The sequence below is a fragment of the Eleginops maclovinus genome, chromosome 22, assembly GCF_036324505.1.
Source record: "Eleginops maclovinus isolate JMC-PN-2008 ecotype Puerto Natales chromosome 22, JC_Emac_rtc_rv5, whole genome shotgun sequence".
Taxonomy (NCBI): domain Eukaryota; kingdom Metazoa; phylum Chordata; class Actinopteri; order Perciformes; family Eleginopidae; genus Eleginops; species Eleginops maclovinus.
In genome coordinates this window covers 12946561-12968750 of record NC_086370.1, presented here as the reverse complement: position 1 = coordinate 12968750, position 22190 = coordinate 12946561, and the positions used below count along the sequence as shown (strand labels likewise).

The 22190-nt window shown below is 38.7% G+C and overlaps 1 protein-coding gene across 1 annotated transcript; it reads left to right on the top strand.

Annotated features, from left to right (window-relative positions):
* Positions 1 to 1027: 1027 nt before the first annotated feature.
* lrrc1 (leucine rich repeat containing 1) lies at positions 1028 to 22057 on the top strand. Its single transcript, XM_063874413.1, has 14 exons — positions 1028 to 1618; positions 7735 to 7852; positions 8453 to 8531; positions 10228 to 10317; positions 13472 to 13528; positions 14102 to 14165; positions 14926 to 15000; positions 15297 to 15441; positions 15737 to 15855; positions 16463 to 16546; positions 17773 to 17888; positions 18714 to 18886; positions 19901 to 20040; positions 20634 to 22057. The coding sequence occupies exons 1-14, from the start codon at positions 1460 to 1462 to the stop codon at positions 20790 to 20792; spliced, it is 1578 nt and encodes a 525-aa protein (XP_063730483.1). The 5' UTR covers positions 1028 to 1459; the 3' UTR covers positions 20793 to 22057.
* The last annotated feature ends 133 nt before the right edge of the window (positions 22058 to 22190 follow it).

The following is a 22190-nucleotide window of genomic DNA, read 5'->3' as shown; positions in this document are numbered from 1 at the left end:
AACACCTAGAAGTTATAACTAACTGCATTTTTTAAAGCCAAGCTTAATTCCACTTTGAAAACAAACAAATTAATAATACGATGATGTTTGTAATGTAAAATCTTTCATAAATTAAACAAATAGCCGCCACATAGGATTGACCTACTGGTCATAACCAGGTTTTAAACATGCCACTGGACCAAAAATGTAAACTATATAAAGTAGGTTTTATGAATTTTACAAATGAACAGAAAATATCTCTATCTCCTCATCTTTAAAAACAACCATATCTATGTTGGGATAAGCAGTAAAATATGTTGACCCTATTGTCATATGAGAAATGAGCTCTGTGGTAAATGTTTCTACATCATTAAACAAGTACTACAGCTGCCACTGTATATATATCTTAATTAAAAACGGATTATTGGCCTGAATTCACACAATCAGAAACCTATATTGTCAAAACAGTACAGAAAATTTGCAATAAATATACAATGATGTGCAAATGTACCAATTACAATATAGGCCTTGTTAAAGAAGGCTCAAATTCCCTTAGGACCAAAATACGGACTGGTGGCTGGAGAGGTGCCAGTTCACCTCCTGGCCACTCCAGAGGTGTCCTTGAGCAAGTAACCAAAGCCCTGAACGGCTCCTTGGTGTAGAACCTTATGTGTGTCATGTAAGGTAGTGTAATACACCAGAGTGAATATTAGAATTTCCCCTCAGGGATTAATAAAGTATGTCTTAATCTTATATCCTAATCTTAATCTTCAAAAAACTTTATCACAAACCTCGTTTCACCAACTGTATGAAAACTAAAGCAGTTTTTCATAATCTCAGGATACACATTCATATATATATATATATAGTATCTTTAAATCAGAAAACCCCTTACAATTCTTTATACACTTCTCAGTTTATTTCTCAATCCTTGTCATGATTGGATGAACACCGATACGCGCCAAACCAATCAGAGACCGAGTAGGGCGGGTCTTCGGACGGGCCCATCCAGGGGAGGGAGGAGCCGCCAGGAGCGTGACGTAGGATTGGAATGAGGGAGTGAATGTTCCGGGTCAGAAACTGGACGGGAGAGGAAATTAACTCCGGGACAAGACGGAAAAACGGGAATGCAACACTCTTTCGCACGGAGATATAGCGTGTGTTTAATACGTTTAAAAGAGGTGGTTTAAAAAAGCGGTGTGACACGAGAAACCAAGCCGAGAAAAAAAACAGGTGCCTACAAACTAACTAAAGAGAGACAACGACGGAGAATAATTCCCATGTTCGTCGCGACGTTAGCTCGGTAACGCGACTTCACTTGCAGTGGGAGTTTCGGTGTTTACTCGCCTGCTGTGAGTTTCTGTACACTTGAGTTTGACGGTGTATTTAGTCCAGTGCTGTCCCGCCATAGCAATCTGTTGCATCCCCCCTTCCTCCCCCCTGTTTGTTTATCTCACGGGTAAGAGATTTCTCCCCCGTGATGTTTCACTGCATACCCCTGTGGCGGTGCAGCCGTCATGTGGAGATGATCGATAAACGCCACTGCTCCCTGCTGTATGTGCCGGATGAGATTTACCGCTACGGACGGAGTTTGGAGGAGCTGTTGCTGGATGCCAACCAACTCCGAGACTTGCCCAAGGTAAGCAGAAAACCCGCTTCCGCGTACTGATTTTAATGGCAGGTTCAGATGCATGTGTATTTTTGGAAAGCTGAAATGCGTCCCTCCAGTTAAAGTGGTTTTGACACAGAGCTGCTAACTGAGCTGATCCGACATCCCGTGAGAGGCTGTTGGGACCTGGGGAGTTCCCTTACGCAAGATCAGCAAGGCAAGCACCGTGTGTAGGTGGAAAATGCCCCTGAACTACACTTCCCACTTCAGGTTAACTAAACGCATATGTGTCAGAGTCTGGGGTTTGATCATAAAACGTTCCCAGGTGTCTCCTGCATTCATGGCCCACCTCAAAGCTCTGACATTGTGTCTGATATCACAAAGCTGTTTGTGCATGCTGAGGTCAGAGGTCCCTTTGCCTCTGAACATGACAGAAGGCCATTACTGTATGCAGGAAACATTGAATACCTAGTTTAACGATATGGATCAAATCTACAGTCACAATCTTTATGACTCACTAAGTCAGTATAAGTAATAGTGCTTCTGGAACAATTTCAATTACACCTAAAGGGGAGTAATATTTATTGTATCTAGGATCCCCATTAGTTAAAAAAAATACTAATAAGTAAATCATCAAAGACAATTTGTAAAATATGTGTGGGCCTTAACTATCTGAAAGTTACAGCTAGGGGCGAGCTTTCCAAATGAACTGAAACCGTAAAAACACCTGTATGACATTTGTTACTCTACTTTCTTGTACCTATAAGTAAACATAAAGTTAATGAGCTATTGATTCTACACTGTCCGCTGCAGAGCCATATTCGTAGGTACATGAAGTTATCTTTTATGAGAGACACAACAAGATACACTTGACTGTAACCCTCACTCTGCATCATGCTGATTGAAGCACACCATCACATTAGAAACTATGTAGGCGATGTGTGAGGGTTCTCTGTCTGAATTACTAACCGGCTTGATGAGGTGGGGATACACAAGACAAGCCTTCTTACTGGAGACCCTGGTCCTCTGGATTAAGGGAAACTTGTTAAAGGATTTGCAGGTTATTTCCCATGGACACGGATGTTTAATGTCGTATTTGTCTCTTTCAGGGCGTTACTACCGGAGCTTCTAGTTTCGACCGGTGTTGTCTTTTTGACATATAGCCTCGAGCTGCTACAGTCAGTTAAAGGACGGCTGACTTTAGTGGTTTTGTAGCATTTTCCCTTAGTTTCAGTCTGGAGAGGGTATTTTAAGCCTGAGAAATGTGTGCTCTCAGTGTAACTCTCCAAAGCTTGGAGTGCATTGGGTAATATACAGGGTCTACATCACTGTGTGACAAGTGGACAGATTATGGAATAAGGCTTGAGATAACTGAAGTCATGGCGTGTCAATGTAACGCTGATCGGATTGAAAGACTGCTTTGTGCCTCTGACATGCCTTTCTTCACACTCATGATCACAAGTGTGTCATTTAAAGAAAACACCCCTCAACCTCAACCATAAATACAGCTACTGCGGCTGTCCCTTCAACTTTCAAGTAGTTTAAGTAGCATGATGATTTGTTTTTTATCTAATTTAAGCATACAGTAATTTTGTCCACGCTTTACAGCACCCATAGAGGAAAGACAAGAGAGCTGAAAGAGTAATTTTTGGGCTTGGCATGCCATAGAAATGTGATGGCACAGAGATAATGTGAGCAACCTCCCATGGCCTTGTCACACTGCTTACTTTGTCTGTTGGAGAAAAGCACAGGAACAGGTATTCTGACGGGAAACAAAGACAGCATTATGTGTTTTTGTTGTTGCCATGCTCGCACTTTTGTAGGCCTATGTGTTAGTGCTTTCGAATAATGAATCATTGACCTGAATAATTTGAGTACAGACCTATAAAACCATAAACATGGCAGATTGCACACCTGAGAAACTCGCTTTCCATCGTCCGTGCCCTTTAAAGAGGTGACTAACAGGTGTACTCATTGTGACAACACTTGACGACAGTTTAAGCACTGCTATGCCGCGTTCAGAAATATTCTAAGTATGTTTAGAGGGTAGAGGGGCTGCGACATGAGAAACTGTTTATTGTGCTCTTTGGCATGTTACTAATGTCATCAATGCTTGCTGAGTGAGCCCAAGAAACGTCGTACTGCATAACCCTTTGTCCAGTTCAGTGCTCGCTGTGTGGCCTCTTCACATTTGCCTCCGAGGTGACTGAGTGCCTAAACACGGACTGACCACTTACTATCGTAGTGAAAGGGATGTAACAAAGACACAGTAACATATTTCAAGTCAATCATTCACACCAGCATGCTGATTAAAAACATGCACACAGCGGTTTATACGATGAAACAGGTGAAAAAGGTGTGTTTTTAAGAAGCAAGATGAGGCAAGCGAACTTGAGCTAGTTTTGCAATAGTTTTACAAAAGAAAAATGATCTGAACACATTATGGAGACAGGAAGCACAGGCATATTTAAAGGATTGGCCTTATTTCTTAATTTCTTCTTTTACCTGTGTCTCTTTGATCCTTAGTGTATGATTTTTGCTGAGGCTGTGGACCCAACAGTAACTCGTTTCACTTTGTTTGTTCAAAGTTTCCCTTAAGCAACTAACACTCAACATGAATATACATGGCAAACAGTAGTTGTTGGTTTACTTAAAAGCTGTCACACTACTGTAAGAAATTGGAGGTAAGAAGAATTGAAATGCTAGACCTGCTGCTCCTGCCTGTTTGTCTAGTTCCTAGCTTCAGTGAAACTGTGAAACAGAGGTGTGGGCGGCTGTGTCAAAACAATTGTTCACCTTTCTTACCATGCGTGCTATAATTAGTTATAACGGCCACAATGATTCATAAAATAATTAGTCTATCAATAGAGCAGCAATTTTAAAATCATATAATTGCTTCTTCAATGGGAGGATGTGATGCTTTTCTTTTTCATATATCATAGTGAACTGAAAATATCAGAATCAGAAATACTTTATTTATCCCAAATTGGGACATTTTTTCGTTACTGCAGCAAAATACCATACAATTTTGCTGCAGTAACGAAAAAATGTCCCAGTTTGTGATACATAAAGTATTTCTGATTCTGATATTTAGGTTTTTGACTGATGCCGAGGAAAACAGGCAGCTTAAATACATCCCTGTGGGCTGGATTCAGTTTCAATGGGATTACACTTAATTATGCAGATTAATTAATGATTAAATCAAATTGGTTTGTAGCCCTCCTGGCTATAGTTGAAACAGTCGGTTGAATGACTTGCCAAAAATGTTGCTAATTCATTGTTTAAGTTTTCCTTTTTTTTTTTTTAAACAAAAAGCTATTGGTTCCAGCTTCTCAAATGTGAAGATCTGGTCTATTTGTTCTTATTTTTATCTTCTATATGAGCAGAAATTACATCTTGTTTTTTGTACTTTAAGTTGGATAAGCAAACTTCTAATTCAAGCCAGAGAAGCTTTTTTGGGGACCATTTATAGGCCATTTAAAAATGCCACACAGTGATGGAGAGAAGAACCCACATTGAGACAGGTCGGAGGTGTTTTGACATGTGTGAAAAGCTAAATATAATGGTGTTATGAATCCCAGGAGCTGGTGGTTGAGCTGACTTACTATGTTATGTGTTCCTAAAGAAGATATCCTTGCAAAGAAAGAACTGCCATACAGTTGGTGCAGTTGAGTTTCTGACATGTGGTTGCGGTTCAGACAGATTTAACCCCGGCCTCCGCTGTGATACTTAATACTGTATGCATACATGTAACCAACATGTAACATAAGAAGCATATATGTCTTTTACTCAGGCTTTCTGGCTGTAGGGTTTTGGCCCTGCTGAAGACGTTTTCTTCTTAAGGCTGATGTTTAACTTTAAATTTAGGCTATGGGAGATTCGTTTTACTGATCTAAAAACACATCTGGTATAGTATGAAAATGTTTTTTGTTTTATATCTTGCAGACAGAGCAATAATCCATGCACGCACTTCCAAACAAAACCCCTCATGCTTCTACTTGTTCTCTAAACAGTGCTGAAGGTGAAACTGAGGATTCAAACATTGACTCCTGAGAGAATAGTTAATGAATTCTGGACTCAGCCTGTTTTTAGGTTTTGTGTCACACATGGGTGATTGTTAGGGGCGTGGCGCTGAATGACACTAACAGGAAGAACAGGTTTGGTGTCAGTATCCTAATGCAAGACTCACAAAAAAAAGAGCGATGATACAGAGCACATTTAGTTTTGCTTGCTGTTATGAAAAGGGAGGAACAAAGCCTGGCCAAAAGCCTTTGAATAAAACGGCCTCTGTTTTGTTTTGAGCTAGTAGTTTTGAATCCTTGATACCAAAGGATTCAGAGTACCTGCTGTGTTTGCTTCCGGCTCCGATTGTTGTGTCAAAGGAGAAGCATAGTTCAAGTAGGAAGTCTGAGAGTTGTAAACACATCGTACAATTAACCCTAGAACTCAGTTTGTGTTATTTTGTTTTGATATGCCACATTTAAGGTTGGTTTTCGCGATTTGAACAAGTCTGTACCAGCAAACACTGCCTTGATGATATGATCGAAAGACAAATCTTTAAGCTTTTCACTCAATACAAAAACTGCACCCAGTATGTGTTGTTGCAAGACGGGGAAATGTGAAAGTGAAGGTGGTTAGGATGCAACAAATCAAACAAAAAGTCATTGCTTGTAAGAGTACAGGTTTGTTGACCAAGGATTGAAGACTGTTTGAACTGTCTTAAGGCATCGCGATGACTTGTTCAATTTGTAATAGGGTGGGGTTGGACTTCTGGACTCTTGGGTCTTATTTATTGTGCACACATTATTCAAATGTGATCTGTACCTGGACATGGCCTCTGGATAATGAGCGGCCTGATCGAGAGTTCTTACTTCTAAAACACAGATTGCATTTACACATTTTTTTTCTATCTCACCCATTAAACACCAAACACAATGTTACATTTACCTGAGCATACAACAACCCAGGATAATCTGCTGATATAAAGGGGAACCAAAGAGAAACACAAGGCTAGTTCCCTCAAAATGCCAGACAGACTTACTGTTTCTAAAGCCTGAAAAATGTTCCTCTACCATCCATTTGAAAGCCATACTAAACCTAAAACATGTTGAGTGTTAAGCAGGTGGTATTAAAGAGCTTTTGCGGCTTGAATTGATGGCCAATGGTGACACATTTTCATGGAATAAAAGAGTGCATCAAAGATTTCTTAAAGTACAACCCTGCCACTTGTTTGCTTGGAATACAAATCCCTTGTGTTGCACTGCTGCAGTCCTTGTGTAGAGAACAAAGTTGTTATTTCACCCACATTTAGACTAATATATCTGCTGGGAACTTACTGGACATACTTCAGAAACATAAGTGATAGATTGTTTGAATACGAGATGTATGTATTTAGAACCAGCGTTCATGGATGAGCAATCATGACAGGCTGCCTTGAAACTATCAACAGCAGGAAAAATACAAAGGCCAGAGGGGAAATTCATGAGTCTGCTTTTTCTGTTCATGCCAAAAACAATCATGGAACCTGAAGCCATATTGTAAGCTACCTGCTTTACTACCACAGAGGATAACTCTGTCCGCTCTTGTTCGGGGCATCAAGTTTATGCTTGTGGTGATTACTTTCGCCTTTTTCAATGGAGTGCGGTAATAGACGTTTTAAAAAAAATAATAGGTTAATGAGTAAAAGCTCCAAAAGATGCACGAGTTCTATTGATAGTGTCAATAAAGCATAGTAGATAGGAGAGGGATCTGTGCTTGACAGTATGTTAAATGAGAAATAAACCTGGTATTAGATATCCATGGCAAAGGCTGTTACCTCGGGGTGAGGACACCTTTCCTGTTAATTGTAATTCTTCCAAATGTAATATCACTGACACTAAAGGAGTTCAGTCAACAAGGCGCTTGACTCGTTTCCTGTTGTTTTAAGGTTTGTTTAAAGGGAGCAAAGCCGTGAAAGAAGAGAGAAAAGAAAAGACAGCATGTTCAGGCCGCAGTGATCCAAGAATGGAATTTGTGAATTCTCATTTGTGCATAACTAGCTTTAAATTCTGTATCCACTTCAGGATGTTTGTGTTGTTAAATAGCATTGATCAATTTGGATACCATTTATTTATTTTACTGAATGTGCTTTTCTTTTCACCTTTCAGCCATTTTTCCAGCTGGTGAAACTAAGAAAACTTGGCCTGAGTGACAACGAGATCCAGAAACTTCCACGCGAGATTGCAAACTTCGTGCAGCTGGTAGAACTGGATGTCTCTCGAAATGGTAAGAATGGAAGACAGAGATGTACCCAAGCAGTACAAAAGTAGCTTAGAATACCCTAGCACATACCCATTTGTTATGTTTTACACTTCATATCTGTGTTTCGAAGTATTTTCCTCGCATGTGCGAAGAACATATCTTTACAGTTGAGCAAGTTCAGTTCAGTTCAGCGAATGAATCACAGTGACAGATTTATTCCTCCTCAGTAAAGCTGATGCAACAAACGCATAAAAATAAAGCATGGCTTGCATTAAGCCTGAATCTCAAGAGTCGTTTGAATACACCCGTACATATTCCTTTACACTTGTGAAGTTTCTCCTGCAACAGATTCAGAAGTTAAGAGAGTAGAAACCAACCCTCATCACACTGTGCTGTTTGTGTTGACTCTTTTATTAAATGTAAGTGTCTTAAAGGATGGTTAATGTTTTTTCATTTTGGTCAAAATTGAATGCACTGTACGTAACTAATGAATAATGAACAGGTTTATTTTTTGTCATTACCACTTTTGAGCTTTCTGAAAAATATCTGCACCTTTTTAAACCTTTTAAGTGTTTTATTTTTGATTGCAGACTGTATTTATGTTTTGTCTTTTCTCTTTATTAGATATTATTGAAATTCCAGAGACCATTTCATACTGCACAGCCCTCCAAGTGGCAGACTTCAGTGGAAATCCAATAACAAGGTAGTTCATAATTAATAAAATATTCACCTTCCAAAGTTGCTTGATAAATAAAACCGTGTCTTAATTATTTGATCCTTTTATATTCATCGATCTTTCTCCAAAAGAACTGGTTCAAAAATCCAGATTTACAAAAATCTAAACAAACAGGATTATATCTTCAAACATTTCTAAAAATAATATATTTTTCTTGTTGAGAGGACTTTCTAACTTCCATTGTCTGCATCATGGAGTTTTCAAGATCCCCCGCTGTCGTGAACTTTCACACCCCCTGCTTGACAGATTGCAGATTGTGCAAAAATCTGCATTTTATCATGTGGTCGAGACTCAATGTAATTTGCATCTCAGCAGGCGCTACACCACATTGCTTTGTTGTAAATAGTTGAGGAGGATCAATGAACAGTATTACAAACACTTTGGAGTACTTTTCAAGTGCAAAAACTGGCACACAGAAAAACAAACAATAGCTTTTTCCAGCTCAACTGTTCTCTAGTTTTCCACCCTTTCATTAGTCTTATTTTTACAATTTGATAGTAAAGGTACATTTCTGGCTAAATGGGTTAGGATGGCCCAATCTTTATTGATGGCTGTTTAAGTTACACATGTTTTCCCCATATGTGATTTAAAAATAAGCATTTTGTTTGTTTTTCTACTTATATACTTTAATTCTGACGGTATCAGAATATGGGAATAGCTATTTGTATTACCTCTGTTATCAAAGAACCTGTCTTTTCAGGATTGCAGACAGATTCCTGTTTTAAATAAACTTGCACAAAAGTTGTCGATATTTAGCTTAGGAAATATATAATACCTGGCTTTTTAAATGAGCGAGTTCAATATGGTCTTACATCATTCACAAAAAGTATTCGAATACAAATATTACAACATTAGCTACCTTTTCTTTTCTCACTAGCCCTTATTTATCTATAAAGTTTAACAACATCAATTAAAAATGCACTTGGGCTTCCACTATAAGTAGAGAACCATTACATTGTTGTTGTTGTTATCGATCTATGTCGGACCGCATTCATCCTCAAAGCTGTCTCACCTGACCGGCCTGCAATATTTAAGACTGTAATGACTTTTTAGGTAAAAACAAGAAAAAAGAAAGTATGAAAGTCATCTGTGTATCTTGAACAAACAGATAATGAGTCCATTTAGAAAATAAAATTAGGCTTTTAGTAGTGTGTGGCGCTCTTTAATTGCCTGTCCTCCACATACTGCTAACGTCATGAACTGATTTGTAGCACTTTTGTGCATTTAGTGTAACTAAACTATTGCTGAAAAATGTCCAGGAGCATTCAATAAATGATCCTATGTAATCCCAGCCAGACATCCTGGAGTTGAACAGGAATCTCTCGACTCCTTTTTGTTCCATTTTTGATGTTCATACACAAGTTAAAACTTGATTGTGTGATTGTATGTAGGAGATACGAAAAGGGCTGGGCCGAGGGCAAAGATGAAAGCAACATGTAGAGATACACTTTATCAACATATCAAATACTTTATGGCTGAAGTGTGGTGAAATGTTGCTTAACATCACTTAAGTTCAGTCGTAGTAAAACAAAGCAACAAGAAGATCTCATCTAAATCACCTTCGCTTACTAGCCATAAACGAACAAACGAACAAACAAATTATTAAAAGAGTTTTGACTAAAAAGGATCTGTGTGTCATCCTCTCCTCTTTGTATTTTTCCAGGTTACCTGAAAGTTTTCCGGAGCTACGGAATCTCACATGCCTTTCCATCAATGACATTTCATTGCAAGTTCTTCCAGACAACATCGGGAAGTGAGTAAATGCACCATTTCATCATACTTGCTTTGACATGTTGAGTGTACCTCGCCTTTGCCAGCTAAACATTTCCACACAGTTTAATAGCACCCTGAGGTTAATATAATCTAATGTTGACATCAAGGCCACCTTTGGCTGCGTTCACACAGGAGTGGTCGGAGTGTGATAACTTGTAATTTGATTTGCTGAAACATATTTAGTGCAAAATCAGGATGTTGAGCTTTCATTTTAAGATCATCTGTCAGTCCAATCCCCCAGTATGGTAACAAGCAGAGGATTGTGATGAACGTCGATCTATAGTGACGTAAAAGTCGCATGAATGCTGATATGACTGTCCAGATTGAGATTGAGAATTCCACACATATGAAGGTGGCCTAATTCAGAGTAAAAAAAAAAGTCTGATTCCAAGCGAGTTTGCTTTTCATACTGTTGAAATAACTTATCAGAGTTTGCACTTCGGCTTCTTTTTCCTGCAGAGTAAACTTAGCCTTTCAGTCATTCAGTGGGTCTCTAAATGTCTCTCTTTACATTTCCTTGTCTTACACTTTGCTTTGTCCTTCTGTCTGTCCACGGTAGTCATAACATTTACCTATGACTGCATTTTATTCCAAGTGTTCTGCATTTCTATTTTCCCTCTTTCCCCTGATACTAATAATTTGTTCTAAAATCTCATTACATCGGGGGACATCGTCAGTGTCCTCTCCTTGGACTCATTGTCTCTGTTCATAAAAGGCTTTTTTTTGTGAGCTGGGTATATCATCTGCAGCAGTTAAAAGGCATGTCTGGCCAACATTTGTATTCCCCTGAGTCTCTCTTATTATAATTGGATTTAATAAGGCAACTATGTGCTTTTAGGCCAAATTGCCTCAAGGGATGTTTTTAGTAGTTAGGAGTTCAAAGGAAACTGCATTGAAACCCATTCAGGGAGGGATTTCAGAGGATAACATTACTAGACATACATTTGTTTAGAAACGTTGATAATATCCTGACGTTCGACTGAGGCACTTTACTGCTGAGAAAGTCAGACACTTGACTTTTTAAAATGTTAACTTAATGTACTTTTCAAAGATAGAATTACAAGAAATACATGTCAATCAATTCATGTTCTTAAAAGGCATTTCCCGTTGTACCACTTGTCCAGTAGTGCTTTTTAAACTGTTATTGGCAGTGCTCCGGAGGGCATATTTGAACCATTAGACAACTGTTGAACGCGTTGGAGATAAACTAAACAGAGATTTCTCTTGGCTTGCAATGGTGCCGTAAATTAAGAATTACTGCTCAACCTCTGAGGGATGATGCGTGCATGGTGAATGAGAGCCTGACTGTGATTCAATAAAAGGATTTATTTTGCTCCTTTAGTGATCATAAATCTTGATTATCGACTTTTAAATAATGCTTTGCGTCTGATAGAACGGCATTTTAAGCTCGATGTTAATCTGATGTTGGACACACACAGTATTTAGCTCAGTGATGGACCTGAATTAGATTCCGTGCAAGACACAAAACACCAGATGGATTTTCTGATGAAGATCCATACTGTAATGGATTATAGATGCATGGGCTAAAACTAGGCTAAAATGTTTGCCTGTGTTGTGTGTAGAGTCGGGCTGCAACAAAGGGATAATTTTAGTTATCAAATACTCGGCCAATTAGTTTCTTGATTAATCGTTTGGTTTAAAAAAATGTCAGAAAATAGGGATACCGTCAAGGTGATGATTTTAGAGGTCTGGTCAGACCAATTATATTTAGTTTATCAAGATATAAAAGAGAGAAAAGCAGGAAATCTCAACCATTTATGGACATTTGCATGAACACTTTGTAATTCCTAAAATGTGGCAGCTTTAGTGTGAAATGTTCTTAATGTTGTAGATATTTCTGTTGTTACATTATGCTAATGCTAAACCAACTCTTATAAAAAACAAAAACAAGGTTGAATAAGGATTAAAGCTGGTGTTTTTCATTGGAAATGTCTTTTCTTTTGGTGGTGTGTCCTCTTGTAAACCACGTGCTACCTAGCAACACAGTATTGTATGTTTTTCAATGCACTCAGCTCCAAAACTATTCATCTTAGAAAATATCAGTGTCCTTTTAGAAGTCTACATTTTGTAAGCTACCTAGATGGCATTAATGGCTCGACTTACTGCAACTGCTATAAACTGAATATAGATGGGCAGCTGTGATATAAATCTTTGTATATGATGTATACAATTTTCCTCCCGATGAAGTCAGTTGGAGTTATCAACATCCTAACACCCTTTTTCTCATGGTACGGCATGTGCCCCACATACGTCCCATATCAATCTTACATAATGCGCTGACTTAAGGCCTGCTCTCTATCAAGGGAAGAGGGTAATGAAAAACATAGTGCTGGTTTTTTGAAGGGGATAAGATTAGCGTTCAAAAGGTTAAATGACATCAGTGGTTTTAACCCAGAGATGGGAAGGTTTTCTGACCAAAGGAAAAGCTTTCACAGAAACCGGAGACACTTGATGCAGCTAGTTGCGGCTGTTTCAGTCACTTCTCCAATCCATCTTGTGCAGTGGATGTAAAACACAAGATTAAGATTAAGCTGATACACATCATGTTGTCACACTTCAAACATACCTACTAGATTAGGTTAATCCATTAAGGCCCAAGTCAAACATGTATTTGCTCACGTTGTGAATGGAAAGGCTTTGTGTTGACTCTGACCATCTCTAATCCCACTCCAGGCTGGCTCATTCAGATCAACAAGGTGGACTTTGTATTGTACTAGTTGTCATAAAATCCTCCATTAATTGGGTATGTGCAGTACTGAGGCATGCATAACTAGCAGTGCAATAACACCACCTTGTACTTTGGTCTATGATAGCCATTTAGACATTTTTGCTCTTCATTTAAAGTACGCAGTCGTTGTTTATGCTGCCAAGATTTTTACAGTCATGATAACACCGGCACGCCTCCAAAATACATCCTGTTCTCAGATATCTGATTGCAAGGAGACATTTCACCACCGTGTTTAGCTTTCAGTAAAATCTCCTTGTTTTTCTAGAAACCCTCAGAGGATCATGGATAATAATGATCTGTGATGGTTTTAGGAGTTTATAGAAACTACAGTTCATGGCATTTAAAAAAATGTTTAATCATCTCTCTTTTTCGCCCTTCATTGCAGTCTTTCCAATTTGGTATCACTAGAACTCAGAGAAAATCTGCTCACATTCCTACCAGAGTAAGTATTCAACCGACTGCACTGTCTGTGTTATTATTATAGTTTATCATGCAGCAATCGTAATGTTGGAAATGTATTTATTAGGATAAACCCCTTGAGATACACCATCTCGTTTTCATGGTAGTCCACACAAAAGCAACATCATACAGACATAAAAAAAAACAGAACAGAAAACAAAAATAACGCAAAGCACAACAAACATAGACAAACCCTGTACAGCCTGTTCAATTCATTTCATAAAGTAATACATACAATCATTACAATTTGATGGACAGTTGTGTGTAATAAATGAGTTTCATTAATAACAAGAGCAGACTAGAGGGGTAATAGACCCTTCATACCAAACAAACACAGCAACATAGAACCACAATGTATTTACACTTTAAAACGACAATCATTTGAATAGTTATGAAATTATAATCATGCAAAATATACTCTGTCAACGAGAATGTATCCACTTTCTTTAAAAAAATGAAAGACACTAGTTAAACATTTTTAAGTAGTTCCTTCTTGAATCAAACCTATTATTCCAACCATTTTTCTAATTACTGTATTTGATTTTCACATCCACAGGTCACTATCCATGCTCCACAGACTTGAAGAGCTGGACCTAGGAAATAATGAACTTTACAATTTGGTAAGTTTCGTTTTTTGTTGTTGTTGGGATGTCAGGAAATATGAGCAAAATAAACTACTCCCATTTCCTTTTTCTTGTCAAGTCAGAGTAGATTAGCATCCCTCGAGAACAACTTTCACTTCTTATCACTCAGATAGGAGGACGGTCATCTGCTTTGAGCTTTGGCTTTACGAAGCACAGTTAGGCTGTCAAGAAATGAGTCTTTGTGTGTTTAATTGAATTATCATGTGTTCATTGCACTGCAGTTATTTACTTGGTTGGATGTTTCTTTGTTTTTTTCTCCTCTTAGTTTTGATAATTGATATATTATAAGGTTCATTTGTCCTACAATTGTACTGTTACGCTGTTGTCACACTGTTAACACCTCAAATAAATGTGTTGAATATACAAATGCAAAATAAGTTTTTCATTTACCATACTGCATTTCAATTGTAATCTTTGAATTGACAAATAAAATACACTCTTTAATAAAACAGTGTAGCCCCAAACTCTTGGAGGGTTAGAAGCAGAGTAAATGACCCTTTTTTACATTAAATTCAATTGATTTTTGGTGCTCATGCCTCCATTTGTCCTAACCTTGCTTTATGCAGACTACATTTCTAATTCAATGTAATTTAGAATTAAATGAAACAAGTTAATAAATAAATAAAGTTTGAATGTAATTTGATTCAAATCACTTATGTGATATATCAGTGCTTCGTTGCATGTTTCTGTTCTGTTTTCCCAGCACTCATTGTCTCATTTTCTTCCTCCCACACAGCCAGAGTCAATAGGCTGTCTTGTGAGCCTCAAGGACCTGTGGCTGGATGGAAACCAGTTGGCTAAAATCCCCTCAGTGAGCTAATCCATTTCTTTCTTATATTGGATTATCTCATTTCTCTGTATTGAGAACCACCATTTTATATAACTATATTTATTGCATTTCATATACAATCAGAAAATACAATGTTCGACAAAATATGTTTCTTTTGAAGTATGTCTTTTGATAACATCATCAGCGCCTTCACCACAGCCAAGTCCTGAGATAAAGCCTGTTGCTAATGCATACAAGTCACGGATTATTCTCTGCTTTTAGATTGTATTTGCTGCCATGTATTGTAACTTACAACAAGTCTCTGCTCTGTATTTTAGGAGATGGGCACTATGAAAAGCATGTTGTGTCTGGATGTATCGGAAAATAAAATGGAGCGACTTCCAGAGGAGTTGGGAGGCCTGACGTCGCTCACTGACCTGCTGGTGTCTCAGAACCTCATCGATGCACTACCAGAAAGCATAGGTAAGCACGGGAATCCCCCTAGCTCTTTATTTAGCCTGATTAGACTCTCTTTAGGAACTTTTTTGTGTATGGTACGACAACTTTACCTTTAAGATTATTTCCCCTCGTTGGGTAATTTAACATATGGAAGTTTCATTCAAAATGGGTTGTTGAGATGTTCATAAATAAAACGGAAGAAACGACCCACTGAAGTATATATGCCAGCGTACGAATACTTTTCCTCAGTACCACAGTAAAGTGCTAAACAATGTCTGTGCAAGTTTTATTTGATTAATATTTCCTTCTTTCTCTGCAGGAAAGCTACGGAAACTGTCTATATTGAAAGCTGATCAGAATAGGCTAACTTATCTCCCAGAGAGCATCGGTAACTGTGAAAGCCTGACTGAACTTGTGCTCACAGAGAACCAGCTGCAGGTGTGTAACTGTCTTCTGTCTTAAAAAATGTAAAGAACATCTTCTGACTTATTTCACAGATTTTGGTTTATTGTAACTAACTTGAAGTTAGCTGTAGGCAAGGCCGATATCCAAACCTTATTAGTACTCACTTGCATATCAGTACAACGCTTTTCAATTAACTTTTACCAGGTAGTTGGTACATAATTAAATGTCTATAGATTACCTGACATTTGTGCTATGTTTTTGAACTGTCTGGAGCCAAACTCTGAAATGTTAAACATTTGAAATACGACAGGAAAATATAAATTTACCTCAGAGATAGAAAGCCACATTCAGGGGATGCATACAGTCCGTCTTTTTTCAGTTTTGTGTATCAGTAAATGTACAGCCTGTCTGAGTAGAACGTCTCCTTTTGTGTCTGTGCATGAGAGCACTGCACTGTGCTGAAGACACATGGATCATTTAAATATGTGTGTTGTCCTCGGAGCAATTGATACACACAGTTCAATACAGAAGTTACAAATCAGATATGGAAATGCTCTTGCTGAGCATTTATGGTTATTAAGCTTCCAGTGTGTTTAAAACTCACTATGTTGCTCTAATTGTGGTCATTCCTTGATTACAGAGTTTGCCTAGGAGTATCGGGAAATTAAAGCGAGTTTCCAACTTCAACTGTGACAGGAACCAGCTAACGTCATTACCTAAGGAGGTAAGCTTTTCATATATCCTTTATTTCAAATGTCATTTTAGTGTAAATCCCTTGAGTTTTATGAGAAGCAATTAAGGAAACTGATGCTGTGAAACGCTTAATGAAAAGGTGTACATTTACACTAAAAATACATTGTTGGTTTTGCTCCCTTACAATTACTGATGCTGGTGTCAGTGTAAGTGCCAAAAGGACTGAAGATGTTACTCTGTTTGCCGTTAGATGGCACACAGTGACATATTCTACATCTCCAGGTCTAAGCAGCTGCTGATTGTAATTTGAGGTCGATAAGGGGCACAGTTTGACACTGCACTTCTGACATACATATAACATTCAAAATGTTAAAAGCCCATCATTTTCTTCTTCAATCAGTACCTAGATGCAATACTGTTATGTTAGACCACAATTGTTGTTATGCAATTCGTTACGGCGACGGATTTTCATTGGCCCAAACCGTGTAAAGTTCACTCACGTTTGGATCAACAACAATGCTCTTGCTTGTGGAGTTTACTGCTCAGCCCTCGGTTGGTTCAGCTCTGTCTGAGTGTCTCCATTGTGTTTGTATGTGACATTCTTCTCTAAACCTCTTGTCTGTTTAAGTTTAAGCTTCCTCTGAAAGGCTTCTTCAGACGTCGTACAATGCCCCTGTGTCATAATGATGCAAAGACCGCAGTGTTTGGAGAATAATAACAGCAGGCCTAGATAATGAATCGATGGCGTCACCGTTTTTCTCAAACCAGCATTGACATGACATCTCTAACAATTGTGTAACTGCGGCAACCAATAATTGATTTGTGACTTCTCTGAGCTACTTGACCATTGGTCCAGTTCTATGGATTCTATCGATTGTTGATTAGCGGCTCATAACACTTTTTCCTATCTGAATTTAGTCCGTGCTTACATGGCAGAGTTAATAATGTGTGATTTGTTTGCTCCTAACACTTTGTTTACTGATGACTTGAGAAGCGTTAAGCAGCTATCAGATTAACCGTAGAGATGAGGAGCTTAATCGGTTCATTTAAGCGTGATGATTCTGTCACAATACTTGTATCCTGAGCAGATTAATGGATTACAACTGCAGCTGGCCCAACAAGTCTTCAGTCGACTGGCTGCTCCAACTAATTGTTCCTAAGTGTTACCTACGTGTTTGTCTTCCTATACTATGTTTTCATCCTTCCCAGGACATTTGTAACCTGCAGCTGTATCACGGTGTCTCTTCTGTTTTGTAGATTGGAGGCTGCACTGGTCTGAATGTCTTCTGTGTGCGAGAGAACAAACTGACCAGGATACCGTCAGAGCTGTCGCAAGCCACAGATCTGCACGTGCTCGACGTCTCTGGAAATAGGTACAACAAATCTTTATTTGAAGACTCACACACCTGCAAATAATGTTTCTATGGTGAATTTGTTATTTACAGATTCATTTACAGACATTTTTAAATGTCAAACCAAAAACTGAAACATTTTATCATCATACTCGAGGAAATACAGTTTTTATATTAGCTGCTGATGCATCATTATGTTACTCACTGTCAGTCTGGGGTTGTTTTGGCTTCGTTTTTCAGCCACTACCTGTTATGGTGCAAGCTTTGTCTTCAGAGAAAGCTGCAGTGACGTCTGCTTCTTTAGTCACACACAAACCTGTTCAACTTTCTGTGTCTGGAAAGTGTTTTCCCTCCTACACATTGTCATAACAACTGCAAGCCTGCAGGTACCTTGTGCTTTCTTTATATCATACCAAGCAAGTGGATCACATCACTCCAGTTCTGAAGTCTTGACACTGGCTTCCTGTCTGTCAAAAAACTGACACCAAAATACTACAGCTGTTTTATAAAGCAGTGAATGGGTTAGAGCTATATTATGGGTTATATTATGAGCCATCTGGACCTCTCAGGTTGCCGGGTACGAGTCTGCTTTCTGTCCCAAGAGTTAAAACTAAACATAGAGAGCCACGGTCAGTTTTTATGCTATGTAAATCTGAAAAGAAATCAGCTGAAACTCTCACTTCTTTTAAATCAATGCTGACGACTTTTCAGCTGCCTGTTAAAATAATATTCCTAACATTAGGCTTTTTTTTTTGTTATACCTTATTCTATTTTAGCTTGTTATAATTATTTATTCTCTTTCCTCACCTGCCTACTTGATGTGATTTATATCCTGTTTGTTTTTAGACTTGTTCACTTACCGATGTCGCTGACCACGCTTCGACTGAAGGCCTTATGGTTGTCCGAGAACCAGTCGCAGCCTCTCCTCACCTTTCAGACCGACCAGGATCCTGAGTCGGGCGAGAAGGTGCTCACCTGCGTGCTGCTGCCTCAGCAGCCATGTGAACCAGACACTAAAGGTAATGGTTTCCCAAACTATCCTCTGGGGTTTTTAGTAACCCTCTTGAGTCATGGGCGTTATCAGAAACAGGGAGTGTTCCAGACTGACTTAAACAACAGCACTACTTGTTTGTAGATCAGTGTCTCTGCACCCCTTAAGTGTCTGGCTTCTCAAGTGGAAGAACTGTGCCATTGCTGTGACAGTTGAGTAATATTGCTCATCACTTGCCGCATCGTCTCCAAGTATTTAGTGCCCTGCGGTTTGGATGACATTATCACATGATGCGCTCAGTGCCCTCAGGATCCTTCCCTGCAGTGACTGTCGATTATGAGCTCCTGCTAGGGATCACAGCCTATAACAGACCAGGGCCTCTCACGTCCCTTAAGGCCCGCCTTGGTTATGTTTTTCAGAATTGTGCTGGATTGGACGGCTAAAGAGGCTTAGCAGCGGATGGACCGTTGCCATTAAAAGCTCGCCCACTATGGGGTATAGACTTGCGGCTGAGGGTCGGCTTTATCTCTGCCTGATACAGCATTTTAATGTAGTTTTTATTCTTTGCTGTCATCCTTGCGTCTACATCTTCCTGGATTCAAATATTTTCCTTGCGTGTTAGTGTATTTTGCATTCAACTAGATGTTTATCTCCGACAAAAAGAAATGCATTCATTCATTTTTGTAACGTGCCATCGCTCTCTCTCTTGTGGTAGAGATGCAGATTTAAGACTGGCGGAGGTCATATGTGTGAGGCTGAAGCTGAGGTTGGGGGCAGGGAAGATTGTGTTGCTGTAAGCCTGGGACTAAGCTGGGATTTGAAACTGTGATCTGGCAGTTTCAGGCTCTCTCTTATGAGCACTGGGTTATATGGCAGTTTTCATTTCTTGAGTTGGCATGTTGTTGCCAAGAAATCATAACAACCATATTGATTTTCATCTGCTTCTATCCTCTTCAGGTCACCCTCTGTAATTGTATCTGAGCATTTTAATGTGAGCGTGAATTAACACAAACTGTGTTGTCTCTTTCCCAAACGACCACAGGCTCTGATAATCTTGCCCGATGTGGAGCCCTGGACAGCCTGGTGAATGACATGGCAGATGATACGTGGGACAACAAAGCCATGCACAGGATCAGCGCTATTCACTTTCTGGATGATGATGAGGAGGAGGATGACGAGAAGGTAAGACCAGCATGCTCAAGGGCAAACTTCACAGCAATCCATCCAGAAGTTGGTGAACTTTGTCATATTTCACTTGGATACTAACCAGTCTAGCACGTGTGGTTAGAGTAAAAGTCACAGGATCACTAAAGTGAGTAGGCTTTAGTCAGCCCAGCTTAAGTGAGCCTAGGCTGAGGTTGGCTTTGAAGGCACAGAAGCTTATCCTGTGTCTTTAGGGGGTTTTAGCATTTATTTACAAATACATAAATGTAGCATTCTCTTCTGCTTTTCCATTAAAGGCAAAAAAGAAAAAAAAGAAAGAAAAAAAAAGTGATTTTAGAAAATCTTAATTTTGAGATTTCAAAATACTCTGGAATACCCAAAGCCTTTATTCATCATTTCAATTCCACTTGAATCAGGTCATACTCTGGGGTTCATAAATAAGTAAATCCAAACAGTTTAATTGGAAATGTTAATTATAGTTTGGAGGTGTAACAGTCTGCACCACACTTCTCTTTTGGTGGTGTTAAAAGATACTGCCTACAGCAGATGTAAACGATTCCTCTTTTTGCTCCAGAATGCACCACTAAATTGAATCTGTTTCCTGCACGCAGGGAACACTACTGCGACGGGCCACGCCTCACCCCGGGGAGCTGAAGACGATGAAGAAAGCAGCGGAGAACCTCCGCAACGACCTGAACGCTGCCAAAGGCTTGGACTCCAACAAAAATGAGGTCAATAACGCTGCAGACAGAGTGACCACATCTGTGTGACCTTTACCTCAGAAATGTTTTTTACCTCCTGTGTCTCGCCATGTTGTCCCGCACAACCCCGCAGACCCTTTTTTTTTTTACCTTGCGAATCCCGGTGTGGCCTACCCCCTCCTCTGATTAAACCCTGGGACGCCTGTAAGTGTACTGCCTGTACTCCATCTCCAGTCCTGCGTAAAACGTGTCCGTCTGCCAGGGCCGCTGTGCCTTCCTCTTTGCAATTAATGTCAGCAGCAATAATCTGCACAGAGATGCTCCTTTTTGAATATTTTAAAGATGTTATTACTTTTTTAATTCCTCTTTTTAAAAATACGCATTAGGTAGTCGCACTATTATAAGTCTTTATAATACGGTCAAACCTTCATAAATGTTCTATATATTTGTTCTTTATCTATTTTTAAAACACTGGGTGAATTCTTTTTACATTTCGGGCAAACATAAAGCAGGAGTTTTTGGACCTACTGATTAAGGATTATTGTATAGTCTCTTGTGAATATTGATACTTTTATACTTTGTGGCAGCTCAGATGTAAATAACTATGTATAGCACCTTTCTTAATCAGTTGCAGATTTTTAAGTTGGTACTTTTTTCTTCTTTTTTTTTTTAATCAAAGAAATTACAAAACAGTCACTGATGTCTTATTAAATCCCTACAGTTGTTATTGGGGGAGTGGAAGGCCTTGCAAACTCTTTGTTCATCTGTAAAACATCTAGACTTATTTTTGGATAATACATAGATTTAATTAAGTTTGGATTTAAGTACTGCACATCAACCTTTAATTACTCACCTGCAACTTAATATTGCAGAAGTAACGATGCTGTCTTATTTATATGTGCTGTGCTTCACTGCTTTGCAATGTTTTTCAAATAGATGCCAAACACAGTTGTATATTATTTTTTTAAAAGGTTTTTCTTTCCTTTTTAACTAAGACTACTGTATATAATAATCATCTTAGGTTTTGGTGAAAATGAGGTTCGTACCACAAGGATGGCATCCTTTTTAAAAAGGGGTTGTTAGAAGTTGAACTTTAATGCACTTCTCAGCGCTTCTCAAATTATTTTACTTGGTACACGATCATTTGTAATATTTTGTTTTTAAATTGAGTGCAAACAAGTGGACCGAGAGAAATTGGTTCAAGTGTTGGCTTTTATGTTTTTAATTATTTTCTGATCAAACTGCACAAAACGGATCTCAAATGGACGCTGTGCCTGGAGATTTGGATGACTTTTTTTTTAACCACTGATCAATAAAATGAGTGCAACACTAAACAGTATGTTTCTTATTCCTTTGAATTTATTGAGTTTAAAGACAATCCGATTTACAATAATATAAGATACATTTGGTGTGGTCTTTCTTTTAACCCATAACCAAACATAAAAATGAAGTAAACTCTGAGTTAAA

Excerpts from the sequence above, each read along its gene's own strand:
- lrrc1 (XM_063874413.1), top strand. The coding sequence starts at position 1,460 with ATGTTTCACTGCATACCCCTGTGGCGGTGCAGCCGTCATGTGGAGATG. Across the intron at positions 15,856-16,462 it reads TCACAGAGAACCAGCTGCAG|AGTTTGCCTAGGAGTATCGG; the intron begins GTGTGTAACTGT and ends CCTTGATTACAG. Across the intron at positions 18,887-19,900 it reads ATGTGAACCAGACACTAAAG|GCTCTGATAATCTTGCCCGA; the intron begins GTAATGGTTTCC and ends AAACGACCACAG.